This window comes from Salvelinus fontinalis, chromosome 7 (assembly GCF_029448725.1).
Source record: "Salvelinus fontinalis isolate EN_2023a chromosome 7, ASM2944872v1, whole genome shotgun sequence".
Classification (NCBI taxonomy): domain Eukaryota; kingdom Metazoa; phylum Chordata; class Actinopteri; order Salmoniformes; family Salmonidae; genus Salvelinus; species Salvelinus fontinalis.
This window is the reverse complement of record NC_074671.1, coordinates 24,786,827-24,805,937: the sequence shown is the minus strand read 5'-3', so window position 1 is coordinate 24,805,937 and position 19,111 is coordinate 24,786,827. Positions and strand designations below refer to the sequence as shown.

The 19,111-nt window shown below is 39.0% G+C and overlaps 1 protein-coding gene across 1 annotated transcript in view; it reads left to right on the top strand.

Moving 5' to 3' along the window:
- The window catches only part of LOC129859264 (V-set and transmembrane domain-containing protein 2A-like), a 31,652-nt gene extending 19,037 nt beyond the window's left edge, over positions 1–12,615 (top strand). Inside the window, exons 3-5 of the mRNA XM_055928811.1 lie at positions 5,458–5,508; positions 5,793–6,123; positions 8,581–12,615. Of these exons, the coding sequence (XP_055784786.1) occupies positions 5,458–5,508; positions 5,793–6,123; positions 8,581–8,657 (459 nt within the window). The 3' untranslated portion in view covers positions 8,658–12,615. The remainder of the gene's footprint in view (positions 1–5,457; positions 5,509–5,792; positions 6,124–8,580) is intronic.
- Positions 12,616–19,111: the final 6,496 nt, after the last annotated feature.

Sequence of the window (19,111 nt, the reverse complement as noted above, 5' to 3'; positions counted from 1 at the left end):
ACTTTTGCATCAATGTCAAAAGACATTCAGTCAATCTAAAGAACGCTTGTAAATTAAACAGAACACATTCGCAGGCGAAGGGGTATCATTATTGATGAAAATGGGCATTCTAAGACTACACGTCTATTTGCCATTTGAAAAACCAAGCTGTTCAGTTCCGCTCAAGCTACAGATAGGCTTACGCTTGTGTACATTTGTATAGATTTCTCTCATTATGAAATCAGCACATTTCCGTGACAGTTAAGTGTCTGATGACACACAACGGCAGTCTGCAAGTGGCCTATAAATGTCTATTACACTTCATGATAAATGTCTGGATTCTGAAATAATATCTGAAATTCATTATTTCACAATTAAGTCAATTGCATTTGTTTGTACAAGGCTAATTGACTAATGGAGTTCGACAGTTAAATGCCCAGCATTTTTATGGTTCGCAAAGCCACTGTAAATTCGCCAGACCCAATTGGGATAAAGCACCCCATAAACCTGTGATCCAGAACTGAACTGGAGAGACAGGCTAGGCATACTCCAATCTCTTTCTGCTGGATCTATTCTTTGGTTATTGAAGGGTAGATGAATGTCAAGAGTATTTAACATTCTATGTCCACTTTAAGAAATACATGATGTCTGAATACAGAGGGAAACCAGGTAGGCAGAGGTGAATGGATGTCTTTCTTTTAAGAAGATGATCTAGCCCAGGTGACATATATTGTTTAATCAGGGTGCAGTTTGTAAAGAAAAAGATTGAGATAGATGACTTTGGTGAAATCCATGCAGGAGCCCCACCAATTGTTTAATCAGGGTGCAGTTTGTAAAGAAAAAGATTGAGATAGATGACTTTGGTGAAATCCATGCAGGAGCCCCACCAATTGCCTTCACATCACCACAGTATTAATTTCATCACCAAAAATAGTGGCAAAAATATTCACCAAGCACCTATTTTTCAGTGACACAATTCTCACGAGACTATAACTGACTAAATAGACCCAGAAAAAAACTATAACTAAACTTAAATTATTTTTCAGTTCACTAAAACAAGTCGAGACGAAATTGTCTCTGTGACTAAAATCAGACTACTAAGTGGACTGGACAAGAGTTTTTGGAAAGATTGAGAGCTTTTCAGTGATGAGCACAATTAATATTAGCAGCACAGATGTTCTGTGTAGGAGTGGGAAGGATGTGCCACAATCGGCGCACACAGCCAATCCTACATCAGCTCATGAGCTGCGGGGGAGCAAGCGATGAGTGTGTGCAGACAGGCTCCACTCTGGCTCCGCCTCTGATCATACACATTGCACAGGGGACTCTCTTGCTTCCCTGTAGCTAACCAGTCAGCACCAGCCTTCTAGTTAGATACCTTTTTCCTGGTTAAGAAACACAAGCTGTTTTAAGAAATTAAAAACAATAGCAGAATTAAGTTTAACAGTAATACAAATATCTAGCTATGTTTTTTGCTCCCTTGACTATAGAAACGTTTTGTAATTTGTAGTCTCGCGAACGTACTAGCCAAGTCTCCCACAGCTTGATTCTAGCCATTACCGTTCAAAATATATGTTTTTTTCTCTATGTTTTTTTTCTTTCTATCGTGCATTGGCGGGCCGCATTTTACATTCATTAAGCATATCGCGGGCTGTTCTAAAAGTATGCTACTTGCGGACCGGAGTGTTAACCATATCAAACACTTGAAACAGATTTTTCTGCAATCTAAAGATATAATCCTTATGCTTAATTCTATGTAAAAAATATGTTACTTTTCCCACATATCTAAGCATACATCTTGAACTGCCTGTATCCTGAATGGTGGTTATTTTTTTAAAGAAACTAAAAATGCTTCTCAGCATCTTTGCTCAAATCTAAGTAAACTATTGAAAGGAATGTGAGTCTTATTTGATACATTTAGTATTTGCTTGCTTTTCTAAATTGCTTGCTTTTCTAAAGTCTTTATCCTACTCTGTTTATCTTATATCCTATTGCCTAGTCACCTTACCCCTATACATACAGTATCTACCTTCATCACTCCAGTATCCCTGCACACTGTAAATATGGTATTGAAACTGACCCTGTATATACAGTAGTATGCTTGCTTACTTATTGTGTTCTTCATATTTCTTCTTATTTCTTGTGTGTTTCTTCTAGTATTACAATGTTATTGATTATTGCATTGTTGAGTTTTTATTTTGCAAGAAAGGCAATTCACTGTACATTCAAACTTGAAACTAACAACCTTGCCAGCAGGCATGCCAGCTAAGATAGTTAGACAAGCTAGCTACTCTTGATTGATAGCCTGAAATGGCTTCTTGGTAGATAGTTATGACATTGGGAAATGTGGAACCTATCTGGACTAGCTAAAGCCAACTTCAACTTTATTATTTTTAACAGGACAAATCTGATGGGGAACATGCCCCTGTGCCCCCTATGGGCAAGACGCCTCTGTCTTTATGCTACACCTTGTTCAGTCATGTTACCTCATTAGCTGGTTATAGCTAACAACCTGGGGCACGTTCAGCAGGACACAACATTTTGGAACATTCAGATAGATGTAGAACAAACATGCCTCTCTGGCAAATAGAATAAAAAATAACATAGGTTCTATTCGTGGAATTTCTATCAGAAACGTTTTGCAACTGAACGTTGCCCTGGTAACATTACCAGTAGTCTATGGATAGAAAAATGTTTATTGACTAAATCCCTCTTGCCACTACACTATATCCGACTGGGTAACTTTATATTGAGTTAATGTGGACCCTAGTGACTTAGACTTGAGCACTTGGACCAGGACTTGAGCACGGGGACTCGGACTTCAACCATAGGGACTCGTGACTCAACCATTGGTAACTCGGACTTGGACTCGGATTGAAGCATGGGGGACTCAAGGTTTGGACTCAAGGTTTAGTGACTCGACTACATCATTGGGCAAAACAGTCATCAGCCCCGTTCTACTTTTGGACATAAATGTGGCTGGGGTGTCTGTGGAACGGTGATAACAATGGCAATGACGGGACCGAGTGATGGAGGTGCAACCCATACTACTTTGCGGCACCATCTGGGGATTGTGATTGTGCTTCTCTCTCTCTCTCTCTCGCGCGCGCTCTCTCTCACTCTCACTCTCTCTCTCTCTGCACTTGTGTGAGTCTGTTTGTTGTGTATGTAATATGCAGTATCTATGTAGGCTGAATTCAGAATTTACATGGTCACATAATTGTTATATATTCTTATATAGGTTTGTCATACTTTTACTGTTGGGAAGAGAATAGGATCTTATGCAGAAAAATATGTTGGTAGGGCAAGGCTATGTATGTTTGTGCACATGGGAAGTCAGTGATTTATGTTTACTAGTAGGTTAATGAGGCAATACAAATGTGATGTGAATAAATGTGAAAGGGCATTTAGTTGACTAAAATGGCCCACTGTTCTCATCATTTTGACAATAACTAGACTAAATCATTATTCAAATGACAAAAATGTGACTTAATGATATTTTTAGTCAAAATGACTGATTAGAATTACATCTAAAAAAGAGTGGCAAAATGACCACTGCACCACATTCAACTTTGTCTTGGCAATTCAAAAGAGAATGGTCTGTCTGAGATGGTGAGGGTAAAATGTAAACTTTTGTGTCTGACATCTGTGAAGATTGATGACGGCAGAAAAAGAACTAACAGTCAATCTGTCTGTTATTAGCATTGATCCGAATTGGAAAAATGTATTATATTGTAAGTATTGGCTTCTCTGAAGTAATGATGTACTTGACACAAAACACTCTCGTTCCGGTTTTCTTAAGTAGCTCCTGTACTTTTCCAGCCTTATTTTAAGTCTCCTGTGGAGCCGACAGCTTTTATCCCCTCTGTAGCTGTTTCTTTCATGGACAGGTTTAAAAGAGGCTCTGCTGTTAACAGACTTTCCCAGGAATAAGTCCATTTGAAATTCAATGCCCAGTCCATGATATAGGCTTTGGGCTGAGTGTTTGCTATAGTGCCAGAATACTGCCACCAGAGCAAGAACATGGGCACGTTTGACATTTTTAGCAGACACTCTTATCCAGAACAATTGGGGTCAAGGGCCTTGCTCAAGGGAACACCAACAGATTTTGAATCTAGTCAGCTTGGGGATTCAAACCAGCAACCTTTCGGTTACTGGCCCAGCACTCTTAACCTCTAGAATACCGGCTGCTCAACTTAAAGCTGGGTCACTTTTTGATGGCTTTGTGTTTTAACTTCTTTGAGAGTTTCTTATTTGAACATTTGTTTTGGGTAAAGCCCCCAGACAGTTAATTATGTTTCATAAGACTATAGAGAGAACATTTTTTAAGATGATGATGATTTATAATTATTGCTTGTTCAGTGCCATTTATGAGGAAAAATGTGTCAATTGTCAATTTGTCAAAGAGTATAATCATTCTGTTTTCAAAATGCTTCCTTTTACTGAATATCAAAATCACTTTATTTTATTGATTCTTTTCACAAAGCTTTTCATTCATTCTAAATGTACAGAATGGGGAAGAAAATGGGATTTCATTTTCTTTCATTTTAGTCGATCTTTCGTTCAATTGGAATGTTTTTGCTCCTTCCATCTGGGATAAACTGTTTATTGATGTAGCTATCAAACATTTATAGCCATCGATGAATGATGCTGCATTTACACCTGAAATGTACTTTTGAGGAATGCCAGAGGCTTTTTGACTATTTTTGCTTCAGTGACTGTGAAGACTAGACTGGTATAAAAATATAACTATTCTATAATTTTTTTAGAGTGCCACACTCTTACATGCTGACCAGACCGCTGGTGCGTGTGCATCCACATGCGCCATTGCGTGCATGTTGATTTTGTCCACCCACACCAAGACACGCAGGTTGAAATATCAAAACAAACTTTGAACCAACTATATTAATTTGGGGACACATCGAAAAGCATTAAACATATATGGCAATTTAGCTAGCTAGCTTGCTGTTGCTAGCTAATTTGCACAAGGTCATCTACTCCGACAATTAATCCACAAATAAAATTGTAAACCGAGTTTGTTTCTAGTAATCTCTCCTCCTTCAGGATTCATCTTCTTTGGACTTTATATGGCGGTTGGCAACCAACTGTAAGGTGAATTACCACTACTGACTGGAGTATGGACCTCAGTTCATCTTCCAATCACCCACATGGGTATATGCTCCTAAAAACCAATGAGGAGATGGCACGTGGGTATATCTTCTGGGACTTGCAGCGCATCAAGCGTCACAAATAGAACCAAGTTCTATTTGAGCGCCTGGCTTCACAGACGCTCATTGGCGCACGCAAGCAGTGTGGGTGCAATGATTGAATAACATGTATGTATTTATTTTGCCACCCTCGCGCACACAACGCGAGCAGTGTGGTCAGCATGTTAGAGTCTCGTAATGCATTGATGTCTCCTTTTCAAACGTATCTTCAGCTTTTTTAAGTGTATTTTTATTTTCTCCGTTTTCTTAGATGGAAATGATACCAGAACCTGATCCAGACGATGAAGGGACTAAAATAAGTGTAAGTTATTGTATGTACAGAGTTTTTACAGTGTCCATACTAGGGCAACATCACATTTCCTAATATGGACACCATAAGTATGGACACATAAAACCATCACCATTACAACTATTTCGCTACACCTGCATTAACATCTGCTGAACAGGTGTATGTGACCAAAAAAAATAGTTTGATGTTTCTAATGTTGTGTCATTACATGGTTGTTTGTACTGAACCACCAGTCATGTGGATGGGATGTAGTTGCTCCTGCATCGTTCATTGAACATCTCTTTATCTCCCTACAGACGGTGAAGGTACAGGGAAACGACATCTCCCACAAACTGCAGATCTCCCGGGTGGGGAAGAGTGACGAGGGCCTGTATGAGTGCAGAGTCACCAACGCCAACTATGGAGAGCTGCTGGAGTACAAGGTCCAGGCCTACCTGAAGGTAAACAGCACCCGACCCCGCATCAGACCGGTCAAGAAGACGTCCCCCCTGTCCCACCTGACAGCAGATAAGAAGCCCCGCAAGACAGGCTCCACAGCAGCACAAGACGGCATGAGCGCCGACCAGAGGGTCCGCTCTACCTCCAGCTCTCAGACTTCATCAGCCAAGACAGTCAAACACAGTTCAGGTGAGATAACGGCGCCAGAGATTCTGCTTTGGTTTTTCATATATATATTTTTTCCTTCAGTAGGGTAAATCATCAGCCAATCCATCTAACTATTTGTATCTTTTTTTCTGTCTTTTATTCTGCCTGTATGTCAGTCTGTCTGTCTGCTTGTCCATCTGCATGTTTCTTGTCTGTCTGCCTTCAGTCTGCTGTCCGCTTGTCAGCTTGTTCCACTTTAAAGCAATTCCCCCATGTAGTTAATCAAAAAGACACTGAAGGACACTGTAGCGAGTGAAAATTACAATTGAATGTGGAAATACAGCCGAATAAACCCCCAGACTGCAGTTTGTGATTATGAGGCAGAGGTGCACCAAATTATGCTGACAACTGTGTGGCGCTGAATGCTCTGTGCGGTGTATGACACTGATAAATGTTCCTCTATTGCTCCCCCTGCGGTCTTACCTTTACTGAGCACTGTTATGACTGGAGGACAGTTACATTGCTGCAAATGCAGGTTTTTGGTCGATGAACAACAATTGTCAAACAATTGGATGAAATTAGACCTGTGAGAGTAAAACGATTCTCCACATAGCCTTACCTGTAAACGATGGCAACTGTTAGCCGAGTAGGAATTAAGTGCATGGTGGTTTGCCTGCATTGCGTTCCTGTGCAGAGAAGACCAATGTGTCAGGTCTAGTTACCTTAAAGTCTGCATATATTGGTTTTGGCACTGTTGGTTTTTCAACGCTTTGGGTCACTGAAATGAAATACAACAAATGTCCCAGAAGTGATATGTACTGTACCAAAAGGCCTTCAACTTTGTTTAAACTGTTTGGCAAGTCGCCAACCAGTTCTGGAAAATAACTGCTTTCATATCATCTTCCCAAAGTGCTCATGCAACTTGAAACACAGAAGAAGGAATAACCCTGTCCTATCAGACATGGCTGAGTGGTGAACGACACTGAGAACAGGGAGAATTTGTGAAACACGGGTGTATGACATCGAACCTAGCTACTGTACATTCAGATATCACGAAATCCCAGCTGGGATTTGCTACACAAGTCAGACTGTGTTATCACATTTTTTTTCAGTAGCCCACCACTAGCTCCATCATGTAGGCAGATAGATGGCGCCAGGCCAGCTCTCTCCCTATGGCAGCGGCATATGCCTGGGTGACGCAACCACCCTCAGCAGGGAGGTCACTCTACCCTATATTTCAAATCTGTATTCCATTAGACAAAATAAGGAGTAAACTGGAGACTCAGGCTGTATACTATTGGTGGTACTTGTACAGCAACAGTCAGTACTTGTACAGCAACAGTACTTGGTTTGGTATTTAGTAGTGTAGTACTCATGTTGTAACCTAAATATTTAGTTTGTTTGTGGTAAATGATAGGTTTTGTAAAAAGTGTTTCCTGTGACATCACTTTTTCAGTATTTATCGAAGAATTGCATTTAAGCTATATTCCGGGGTTTGAGTATGTTTTAAGGTGGAGCTCTCATGGATGGTGTGAGAGATTCACTGCAGGTCATCAGAGCTGTGTCTATCGGCATGTAAACCTAGTCCAGCCTCCCAGGCTGCGAGCTGATTCATTATTCTCCATGCAGAGGATATTTTGGCCTAGCGTTATTGCTGCTCCTCTGTGGCAATACTGTTCACTTGATCACCCCGGGCCAAATGAAATCTGGCAGGGAGGAACAGCGGGTTACAGGCCTCCGTCTTTTTCCTCCTCCCGATATTGAGCTTGGCCGAACCATAGTGTCCCCAGACAATTCTCCTCTTAGAACATTGCTGTGCTTGGTCTGACGGAAAAATCCAGTAAATGTCACCATGATTTAGGGAATATTTCATTTTCCATTTCCTTAATGCTGCCTTTGTTTCGTAGGATTACATTTTTTTCTTGTGCCTCTTTTTCAGTCCCGGGCAGGTACCAGAAACAGTTCATTAGGGAATCTGGTTTCTTTTGATTCTTTTAGACCTTGAATTCTATTTTAGCTTGTGTGTTACAGGGAGATTAAACAGAAGGAAATCTTGTGTCAATATACAGTAGAGTATTGCCATTCAGAATATCTCCTTATCTCTCCCTACTGTACTACACGTTCTGTATCATTATCCTTTGGACAGAAATGCATCGATGCCTTTTTCCTGTCGTCTTGATCTTATCAATTCAAGGACAATGTCCCTGAGAAGCAAATGAACCAAATGCGCATAAGACGGCCAGGCTTTTCAGTATCATACAGTTGTGAGACGGTGATGCTCAAACATATATAATGCTTTTTTTGTATTCCATATGCATATTTCATTTAAGAATAAGATCATTCCATATGTGCACAATGTATAAAATGTTTCAGACTAGTGCCATGATAGCTTTTGCACATCTTTCTCCGCAGCAGTACGTGTTAAAGATAAGAACTGTGCACATATTTTGTGTGAAGATAAACACTGTATATGTCCTGACTGTATGCCTTCATTCACAGGTACTAGGATAGCTACAAGCTACGGACTTGCCATCCTGATTCTTGGCGTTGGCTTTATGAGGGATACCTTGCTATAGTTTCAAGAACTGACTTTTCCTCCCAGTATCACTATGTATGGCCTATTATTACCACCAAGCAGACAGCACAGTTGGCCCTTTTTTCCCCACCACTACTCTGCACCCAATGAATTCTTATTTCCCTTTGTACACAAGAGGCACCTTCTCAAAGGCCAGTGGCGGGATTACCTGTTGTGCCACTGTTTCTTCAGCACTCCCAACAATTGAAACAAAATGGAAACCGACAGTGTCTACTTGGAATATCTTTCACAAATACTTTTATTTTGGTTTCCTGCAATACATTTATTGTGTCAAAGTAGAAAAAAAAGGATCTATATTTGTGTAATATATGAGTATATAATTGTTTTATTTCAAACTCCTTGAACTGTTTATAGCTTACATTCACTATGTTGATCATGTAACTACATTGTACAAGGGTATTCATGCCCCACCCAAAACAAAATAACGACTAAAATACAACAAAATGATGTATAGGCCTAGTTGGATTGCTAAATTAGGGCAACTCGACATTGTATTATTTTAAAATCTGCATATGTATAATCTGCAACTACAATTCTTGAACTTTGTTATTATGGATCTGTTCTTATTCATTCTCACATTCTTTACTTTTGTACGGTATTTCCTTTGGAATATAAAAATAATACTTCCATCTCTTGTAATTTCCTGATGTGCAACAGTTTCACATGTTATGAAGCATAATAATTTCAATGTTTATATGTGACTGTGCCAGCAGACCATTCGTTTAAATTTGGCTGCACTAATATTGTAAAAAGCCATTAAGAAATGGAATGCTTCACTTAGAGCACAGCTCTAATATTCAAATATGCTCCATTACTGAAAAGAAGAATCTAGGTACTGCTGTAGCCTAATGCTCAGGGGCATTATCTTTGTGTAAAGAATCTCACATTAGCCAAGAAGAGTTCTTATGCCATTTGATGGTGCAATGATGCCCCAACGGTATCTATAGTATACGCTCCTTATCTGTAACACGTAGATAAGGACGAGGAAACAGTTTAAAGGTCCTGTGATTAAGAAAATGGTTTTCAATTGTTCTCGCTCTTGTCCATTCTCAATGTTCATCGACACAACGCTTTGACAATCTGACCTCTTGTTTCAGAACCCGTTAGCAGAAGTCATGGATTCTACTGTTATACTAAACTGTTAATATATATAGAAGCTTTCTAAATGTCTACCTGCAATGTTCCATAGACATTCACCACTTGGAATCATTTCTATTCACTATATGGATGCACCTATTTTAGGTAGCGTCATTGTTAAGTGCAATGACCACTGGACATATTATGCCACCATAGCTACTTTATGAATAGGTGGTATTGGTAATCGTGCAGCAACAGTGCTTCAGATCTGCCTTTCAGTTGAGTTGAAGAGGGTATCCATAGACTGAAGAGAGTCTCCATTGTAAAATGTATCATGCGACCAAAGACAGTGGCTATGGCCATAGAATATTGACTTTCACCAACATCGATCTCTTTGCACATTGCGTATACTGTAGCCTAGTGTTCTCACATATTGTGCCCCTTTATTCCCTATCTTTTTACAATCTCAGAACGAGGCGGACAATCTGCCCAGATTCACAAAGCACCATCTGTCCATTTCTTCAAATCGTATTTAAAATAACAGCACTTTGGATGGAATAATTATATGTATTGGCAGTACATACAAATTCCTGGGGCCACTAAGAAGCAGGATTTTGCTTAAGGTCTCCACTGTAAACAGTCTCCAGTCTTCTGTACAGGGCGCTGCTGAACTCAGTGAGGGATCTTAACCTGTTGATACAGCGGTTGGAGTTAGCTGACAGAGCAAATAATACAGAAGAATCCAGCTAGAGACATATCCTGATCAGCAAGTCTTGTCAGTGTGCAAAATGTGTGGGCTATATACACTATTTAATCTGCGCTGGTTCCTGGGATGAGAACAGTTAATCTAGCAGAGCTGTGTCATGCTGCTTAACCTCAAATCAATATTAGGCTAAAGTCCATTGAGTAAAAGTTATTTTATGACTATTGTGACAAATCCTAACTGTTCAGTTTTGAGGAAGACGATTTTGAGAACTTGAGTTTATCACATACTTCTCCAAGCAGGTAAAATTGATAGCATATTTGTGTGCACAGTAAAAGAATGCCTTTAGTTTATCAAATCCCTGTATAAAATTTTAAAAATAAAAAAAATTATCTGTAAAACTTGTAAAGTAATCAGCATGTAACCTTTTTTATCCAAATGTTTAAAAGCAGAGACAAGTTATGTTCTGTATTTGTAACAATGTTGTCATATATTCGTTTTGAAGCACTAACAACAGGAAATGGAATTTAAAAACAACTTTATTGACAGTCTGTTAAGGAGGACCACTTGCCATGGCAGTACACACCTGTTGCAAGGCCTATTGTACTTCAACAGGAAATGGAATCACTACAGAGTACAAGGTCAAGCAAAGTGGATATATCATTTAAAGGATCGACAACAGTCGTTTGATAAGGGAATTGCAACGTCTGACAATTGTGGTGGCTAACAAGCAACGAAGTCTCAGCCCATCAAACAAGATACTATATTATGACATTTGAGCAACTCAAATCCATGGATATTGTTTCAGAAATGACAACACAGCAGTTATGTTTTTTTTTATGGCGCCGATGTCCATTATTTCAGCTTCACATAGATGAATTGTTTCCTTATTACGCATCATCTCAATGCAGTCTTATCTGTTTGTTGAGCTGTCAAAAATGTTATGACCTGTAATTTGAATTTTATTTGGTACTGTGTGAAGCTTCTGTACTGGAACGTTGCAGCAGTTTGTATTATAATGATATCAGAAAAATATTTAAATAAATCATTTTCACAGATGGGATTCAAACACCGCTTCCTCTGCTGGATTCCATCTGTTAATTCGGTAACATATTATGACTTGACTTAGTGAGTACATTGGATGTAGTTCACTGGGCGATCATAGTGTGGCACATAGTGGGGCACATACTGCGCATTCAACCATTCCGAGTGGATATCAGGACAAAGCTTAACGCTGTCTGGTCATAACACTCCTGAAAGTTTTAGAGAGGTCCAAACCACAAAAAGTATCTTTACCCTGGTTGCAATTATAACAACTAAAATGTTTTATCTAATAAGATAGCAATGATGCCAACTGGATATTCTTCTTTTCAATTAGTTGTGTCTATTGGCTCACAACACCATCTGTGCCATTGTTATTATTAAAGTCTGCTGTGGGACAAACTGTTTTCTGCACAGGTTGCGATGTTGTTATAACTATACAGTGTACCTAATATGGACACACGAGTACGCATGTCCTAATATGCACACTGTACAGCTATAAAAACATAATTTTTGATAGAAGAGATCTATCTGGAGTTACTGTATGCAAGATTGTGTTCACCCTTGTATCATAGAAATGTAATTTAGTAAATAGTTATCAGAGTTATGAGGGGGTGATCAAACATAGATTCCCGTGTTCCTGCTAAAGATACCCACAAATTCTCTACAACGACGTTGGAGGCGGCTTATGGTAGAGAAATTAACATAAAATTCTCTGGCAACAGTTCTGGTGGACATTCCTGCAGTCAACATGCCAATTGCATGCTCCCTTAGAACTTGAGACATCTGTGGCATTCTGTTGTGTGACTAAACTGCACACTTTGTGGCAGTTGTTTGTGGCCTTTTAATGTCCTGTGTAATGATCATGCTGTTTAATCAGCTTCTTGATATGCCACATTTGTCAGGTGGATGGATTATCTTGGCAAAGGAAAAATGCTCACTAACAGGTATGTAATCAAATTTGTGCACAAAATCTTAGAGAAATAAGCCTTTCGTGTATGTGGAACATTTCTGGGATCTTTAATTTCAGCTCATGAAACATGGGACCAACACATATAAACATGTTGCGTTAATATTTTTGTTCAGTGGTAGTTTGAAAATAAAGATGATAAATGTACTTTGGTGCTAACTTTTTACTCCAACTTATTGAATTTGACAATGGTGCATGCATGTCACCTACTCAGAGAAGACACAGGTACAGTAATTGTGTGCATTATCGTTGATTGCAGAACTGGGCAAGCAGCGATGCAGTGTAACAGCTTGGTATTACTGGAGGCCTGTAATCGTACGTGTTGATTTGAATTCAGTCTCCTCCTAAGTACACTGTGGTCTAACCGCAACTTTACTGCCCAGAAAAAAATTGCTCTCACATGTCATCCAGTCATCCTTTTGAAGCATGTGATAAAAATATATAAATACATTTAAATTCAAATTTGAAATTTTCTACTGTGGATATAATCAGGTTTGTTTAATCATTAGATTCGGAATGAGAAAATAAGAACATTTAGCAAGGACGGTGCCAGCCATTGGGCCCATGGGTGGAAATGCTAGATGAACATCAATGCAAAATGATGCCTGGCTTGTGTTTGTTAATTTGGTCAGCACCAAGTCTGTTATTTATGTGGAAATGATTGCAACCCAGCCTCCAGCACTTTAATCGTGGTTCAGGCTCACTATAGCTCCACAGGGAAGCATGGCTGGGAAAATTATTATATGAATAAATCTGGGGATGGCAGCACATTCACATTCAGTCACTGGATTCCAAAGTTTATTAATCTGATAACAAATATACTATATTACGGCAACGTGATCATTCCCTATGTAGTCTGAGAGTGTAGGATGAGGTGTAGATTAAAATAGTGATAAAGAAACGCCTGGGAGAGTACAGTATATAATTTATTTAGTTTGATAATAAAGATGATAAATGTACTTTGGTGCAAATGTTTTACTCTAACTTACTGAATTTGACAATGGTGCATGCATGCCACCTACTCAGAGAAGACACAGGTATTTGTGTACATTGTCGTTGATTGCAGAACTGGGCAAGCAGAGATGCAGTGTAACAGCTTGGTATTGCTGGAGGGCTGTAATCGTACATGTTGATTTTAATTCAGTCTCTGCCTAAGTACACTGTGGTCACAGGAAAATGATCTAATCGCAACTTCACTGCCCAGAAAAATTTGCTCTCACATTTCATCCAATCATCCTTTTGAGGAGCGAGATAAAAAAAAAATACTAAATTTGAAATTCTAATTTAAAATTTGCAACTGCGGATGCAATCAGGTTTGTTTAATCAGAGAAGATTCGGAATGGGAAAAGAAGGACATTAAGCAAGGATGATACCAACCATTGGCCTCACGGGTGGAAACGCTAGATGAACAACAATGCAAAATTATGCCTGGCTTGTGTTTGTTAATTTGGTCAGCACCAAGTCCGTTATTTATGTGGAAATGATTGCAACCCAGCCTCCAGCACTTTAATCGTGGTTCAGGCTCACTATAGCTCCACAGGGAAGCATGGCTGGGAAAATTATTATATGAATAAATCTGGGGATGGCAGCACATTCACATTCAGTCACTGGATTCCAAAGTTTATTTAGTTGATAACAAATATACTATATTACGGCAACGTGATCCAGTGGCAGTCCGTGGCGTTTAAGATGTGGGAGGACAATAAAACAATTTATGAGCATGGCCTTATTTATATTAAAGCATATTGGATGACTGTCATTCATATTCCATTCACTCAGCTTAATGTAACATCGATAGGTTTAGGCTACTACATGATACAGTTTTTTTTCCAATACCCATCATGAGGTTGCTACAACCTAGCCTATGAATGACAGTTTACAACATAGGTGCACAGGTTGAGAGAATAATTTGAATAATCAAGGTGACAGATATTCATAACTGCCTGGCACACTCTTGTCTACAACTTTCTGATCTAAACATTAGTCCAACAGTTGCAAACGAGAGCTAGTATTGGACACATGTTTATCCATGTTTATCCATGCTTCGTTCAGTTTACTTCTGTTTAAGAAACTTTTTCAACAGAATTGAATACACCTCTGATCACACGAAAACACAGTAAACTTTCAAAGCAGCTGCATACAAACAGCATGAACATTTTGCTTGTATATAATTCCTTCTTGCATCTAAATGCTGTCCTCCTCTCACTTTTTCCCTTTGCTTTTGGAAATCAGTACACAACACATCAGCTTTCTGTGACCAGGCAAAAAAATACTTTCTTTTGTCAGAAAGCAGGTTAGCACTGGCAGGCCCCGGTGGCAATACATTTTTAAAACCAAAAGCTTACCTTGACTTTGAAGAGTTCCAGTGTTGGCTAGTCATAGCCAACGAGCTACCATAGCATCCCTCTCTGATTGAGCCAGGTGTTTCAATAGGCTAAACTAGCGAGCTACATTCGCTAGCTAAGTGAAAGTGAAAAAAATACAACTAAATATAGCTAGCGCTCTCTCTCTCTTGCTTCTCCTTTATTTTTAAAGAAATGTATTTGTTAAAAACTGTTCAACTATTGTCTTTCTCTCTGAGTCAACTACTCACCACATTTTATGCACTAGCTAACTGTAGCTTCAGTACTAGATTAATTTTCTGATCCTTTGATTGGGTGGACAACATATTAGTTGATTGGTCTGATAGGTAGAAAGACGTCCTTCTGAAGTTGTCATAATTACTGTGTAAGTCTATGGAAGGGGGTGAGAACCATGAGCCTCCTGGGATTTGTATTAAGGTCAATGTACCCAGAGGAGGATGGAAACTAGCTGTCCTCTGGCTACACCATGGTGCTAACCTACAAAGTGCTGTTGAGGCTACTGTAGACCTTCAATGCAAAACAGTGTTTTTAAATCAATTATTTGTTGACATGTAAATATATTTAGTATAGTTTTATCTAAAAAGGTTTACTTAAAAAAAAAATCACTGAGAAGGATGGTCCTCCCCTTCCTTCTCTGAGGAGCCTCCACTGACGTGATCATTCCACATGTAGGTCCAATGAGTCTGTCTATTCCATATTGGGATGATATGGCAAAAGGAATTTCATATCTTCTTACACTAAAAGAAGAGACGTAGGACCGAAGCCTATCTTGAGAAGTGCAGGTAAACTTTCAATACATTTTCTATTGACAACAGTGCATGAATGCATGTGGAACTTGCATGCTATACTGATTGATGATTGGGCTCAATTCAGAATTGAACTGAAATTGACTCATAAATTAAAATTCAATTGTTGAATTTGAAGTGAAGTAGTAAGAAGTATACATAATTGCAATTCAAATTCGAATTAATGCAAATATAATTGAATTCAGTGAAATTCAATGAATTCAAATACTGGTATTCTATAGGAGGTTTAGTCCATACAAATACACATGCATACCATATATTATTGAAAAATTGATTTTCAGGACAAACTTAAAAATAATAATGAAGGGAAACAAAACATGTATGGGAATATTCTAAATGATTCTTTTTCATTAATCACTTAAATTGTGTTCAATGGGAAAAATAGTACATTTCCAAGAATGCAATAGAAAAAGAAGCCCAAAAAATAAAATTGTTGTCGAAATACAGTATAATTGGCTAATCTAAGCACTAAGGTTAAAAGAGTATATGAACATTGTTTCCAGAGAAAAGTTATACAGTGAACAAAAATATAAAACGCAATAATTTCAAAGATTTTACTGAGTTGCAGTTCATATGAGGAAATAGGTGAATTGAAATAAATTCATTAAGCCCCAATCTACGGATTTCACATCACTGGGAATACAGATATGCATCTGTTGGACACAGATATCTTTTTAAAAAGTAGCAATGTGGATCAGAAGTACAGTCAGTATCTGGTTTGACAATCATTTTGGCCTGTGTAATGTTGTCCCACTCTTCAATGGCTGTGCAAAGTTGCTGGATATTTGTGTGAACTGGAGCACGCTGTTGTACACGTAGATCTAGAGGATCCCAAACATGCTCAATGGGTGACATGTCTGGTGAGTATGCAGGCCATGGAAGTACTGGGACATTTTCAGCTTCCAGGAATTGTCCAGGAAGAGATTCTTGCGACATTATCTGCATTATCATGCTAAAACATGAGGTGATTGCGGCGGATGAATGGCGCGACAATTGGCCTTAGGATCTCAGTATCTCTGTGCATTCAAATTGACATCGATAAAATGCAATTGTGTTCGTTGTCCGTAGCTTATACCTGCCCATACCATAACGCCATCGCCACCATGGGGCACTCTGGTTGACATTCCTGCAGTCAGCATGCCAATTGCACGTTCTCTCAAAACTTCCGACATCTGTGGATTGTGTTGTGGGACAAAACCGCACATTTTAGAGTGGCCTTTTATTGTGCACCTGTGTAATGATCATTCTGTTTAATCAGCTTCTTGATATGCCACACCTGTCAGGTGGATGGATTATCTTGGCAAAGGAGAAATGCTCAATAACAGGGCATTTATGTTACATGTTGCGTTTATATTTTTGTTCATTATATATTCTTTGGTATCTGGAAGTATGACCTGTCAGATTAAATGAAACTCATATTCTATGACTAAGTGGAATTTCTTTGAATTTCAAACTCAAATTTAAATTCTACATCCTGTAGGGTGTGGCCAAATTCAATTCAAATTTCAACTCATGAGTTCATTCCAAAATTCTGAGTTGAGCCCAACCCTAGTATGCATGCTTTTCATAGGTTAGGATTTACTACCAAACAGGGTAAGCAATGAGACTGAAACAGATAAGGGTTGTTGGGTAGTGCAACGCAGCATCCACTAACAATCCCCTTGTGGCATGTTGAGAGAGTAACAAGGCATACATGTAACTCACTACTGCCCTGCCCTTTGGCCCCATGACTTGGGGTCATTGAAGAAAAGGAGAGAAATGTAAACACGACGTCTCACTCAAAAACATTGTGAAGTAATACAAAGCAATCCAATGACATTGTCCTTTTCCAACCCTGTTTTTATCTATCTTTTTTCCATCTTTCTCTATCACGCCCTGACCGTACAGAGCTTTTTATGTCTTTATTTTGGTTTGGTCAGGGTATGATTTGGGTGGGCATTCTATGTTCTTTTTTCTATGTTTTGTATTTCTTTGTTTTGGCCGGGTATGGTTCTCAATCAGGGACAGCTGACTATCGTTGTCTCTGATTGGGAACCATACTTAGGTAGCATTTTCCCACCTGTGTTTTGTGGGTAGTTATTTTCTGTTTTGTGTTTCTGCACCTGACAGGACTGTTTCGGTTTCGTTCATTCTCTTTATTATTTTTGTTTAAGTGTTCAGTTTCAATAAAAAGCATGAACACTTACCACACTGCGCTTTGGTCCGATTATTCCTCATCCTCATCCGACGACGACACCCGTTACATTCTCTCTCTTTCTCACATGCACGCATGTGCCGCACACAGAGAGAAAGATACCTGCATTATTTATTTGTTTCATTAAATGCAATCAATTGATTGTAGCATTGGTGTGTGGCTCTTTAATGGCACTTGCAGAAATTATTATCTTTAATAAAGGTTCTTTAACCTTGTGTGATTGTTTTATTCTATATGAGGCTCGGGGGGAGGAAAACGTGTTCAAATGTATCAGTCGATGCTAAGCAACCCTTGCAGGTTCAGGATGTAAGAACCCTCAGACTTTAGAGGGAAAGTGTATTGCCATATCTACTGAAAGAACAGTGAGAAGGCTTAGAGCAATACAAACCATAGAACACACAGTAACCATGTGAATGATCCTTCTGTACATAATGGTTTAGATAAACAATAAAGGATATCACACTATTTAATATGAGTGTCAGATGCAAAGGGTAGGTGGGTAGGGAATTATATTGCCTTGAGTGGGTGTATAATATTTAATAGAGCCAAGAAAATAGTGTATATGACAGTGGATCTGTTGGCCTGCTTTGTTCAACTATGGAATGAGGGGTAACCATTTAACTGCTTTGAGCTAATGTCAATAAACACATTAGTTCCAATTCATTTTGAAGCCGACAAAACCAGAAGCAAAACTATCATACAGTTCAAAATGTTTAGTACATGACAGCAAAATGACTTGTTCTGTTCGCCTAATACAGCAAAATGACTTGTTCTGTTCGCCTAATACAGCAAAATGACTTGTTCTGTTCGCCTAATACAGCAAAATGACTTGTTCTGTTCGCCTAATACAGCAAAATGACTTGTTCTGTTCGCCTAATACAGCAAAATGACTTGTTCTGTTCGCCTAATACAGCAAAATGACTTGTTCTGTTCGCCTAATACAGCAAAATGACTTGTTCTGTTCGCCTAATACAGCAAAATGACTTGTTCTGTTCGCCTAATACAGCAAAATGACTTGTTCTGTTCGCCTAATACAGCAAAAGGAACTATCGCCCAGTGAAACCAGAGGCAAGTAATATGGAGTTACCTTTGAGCACAACTGCATTCAAATCATCCCAGGCCCCCCATGGGGGCGAAACAACCACACACCAGAGGATGTGAGAGTGACAGGCTACAGTCAAATTAATTCAAGTTGTTTTTAGGGCATCTTAGTCCCTGGTATGAATCAGTGGCATGAATGCACAATGGTAAAATGTGTAAGCCTGACTGCACGTACTGTA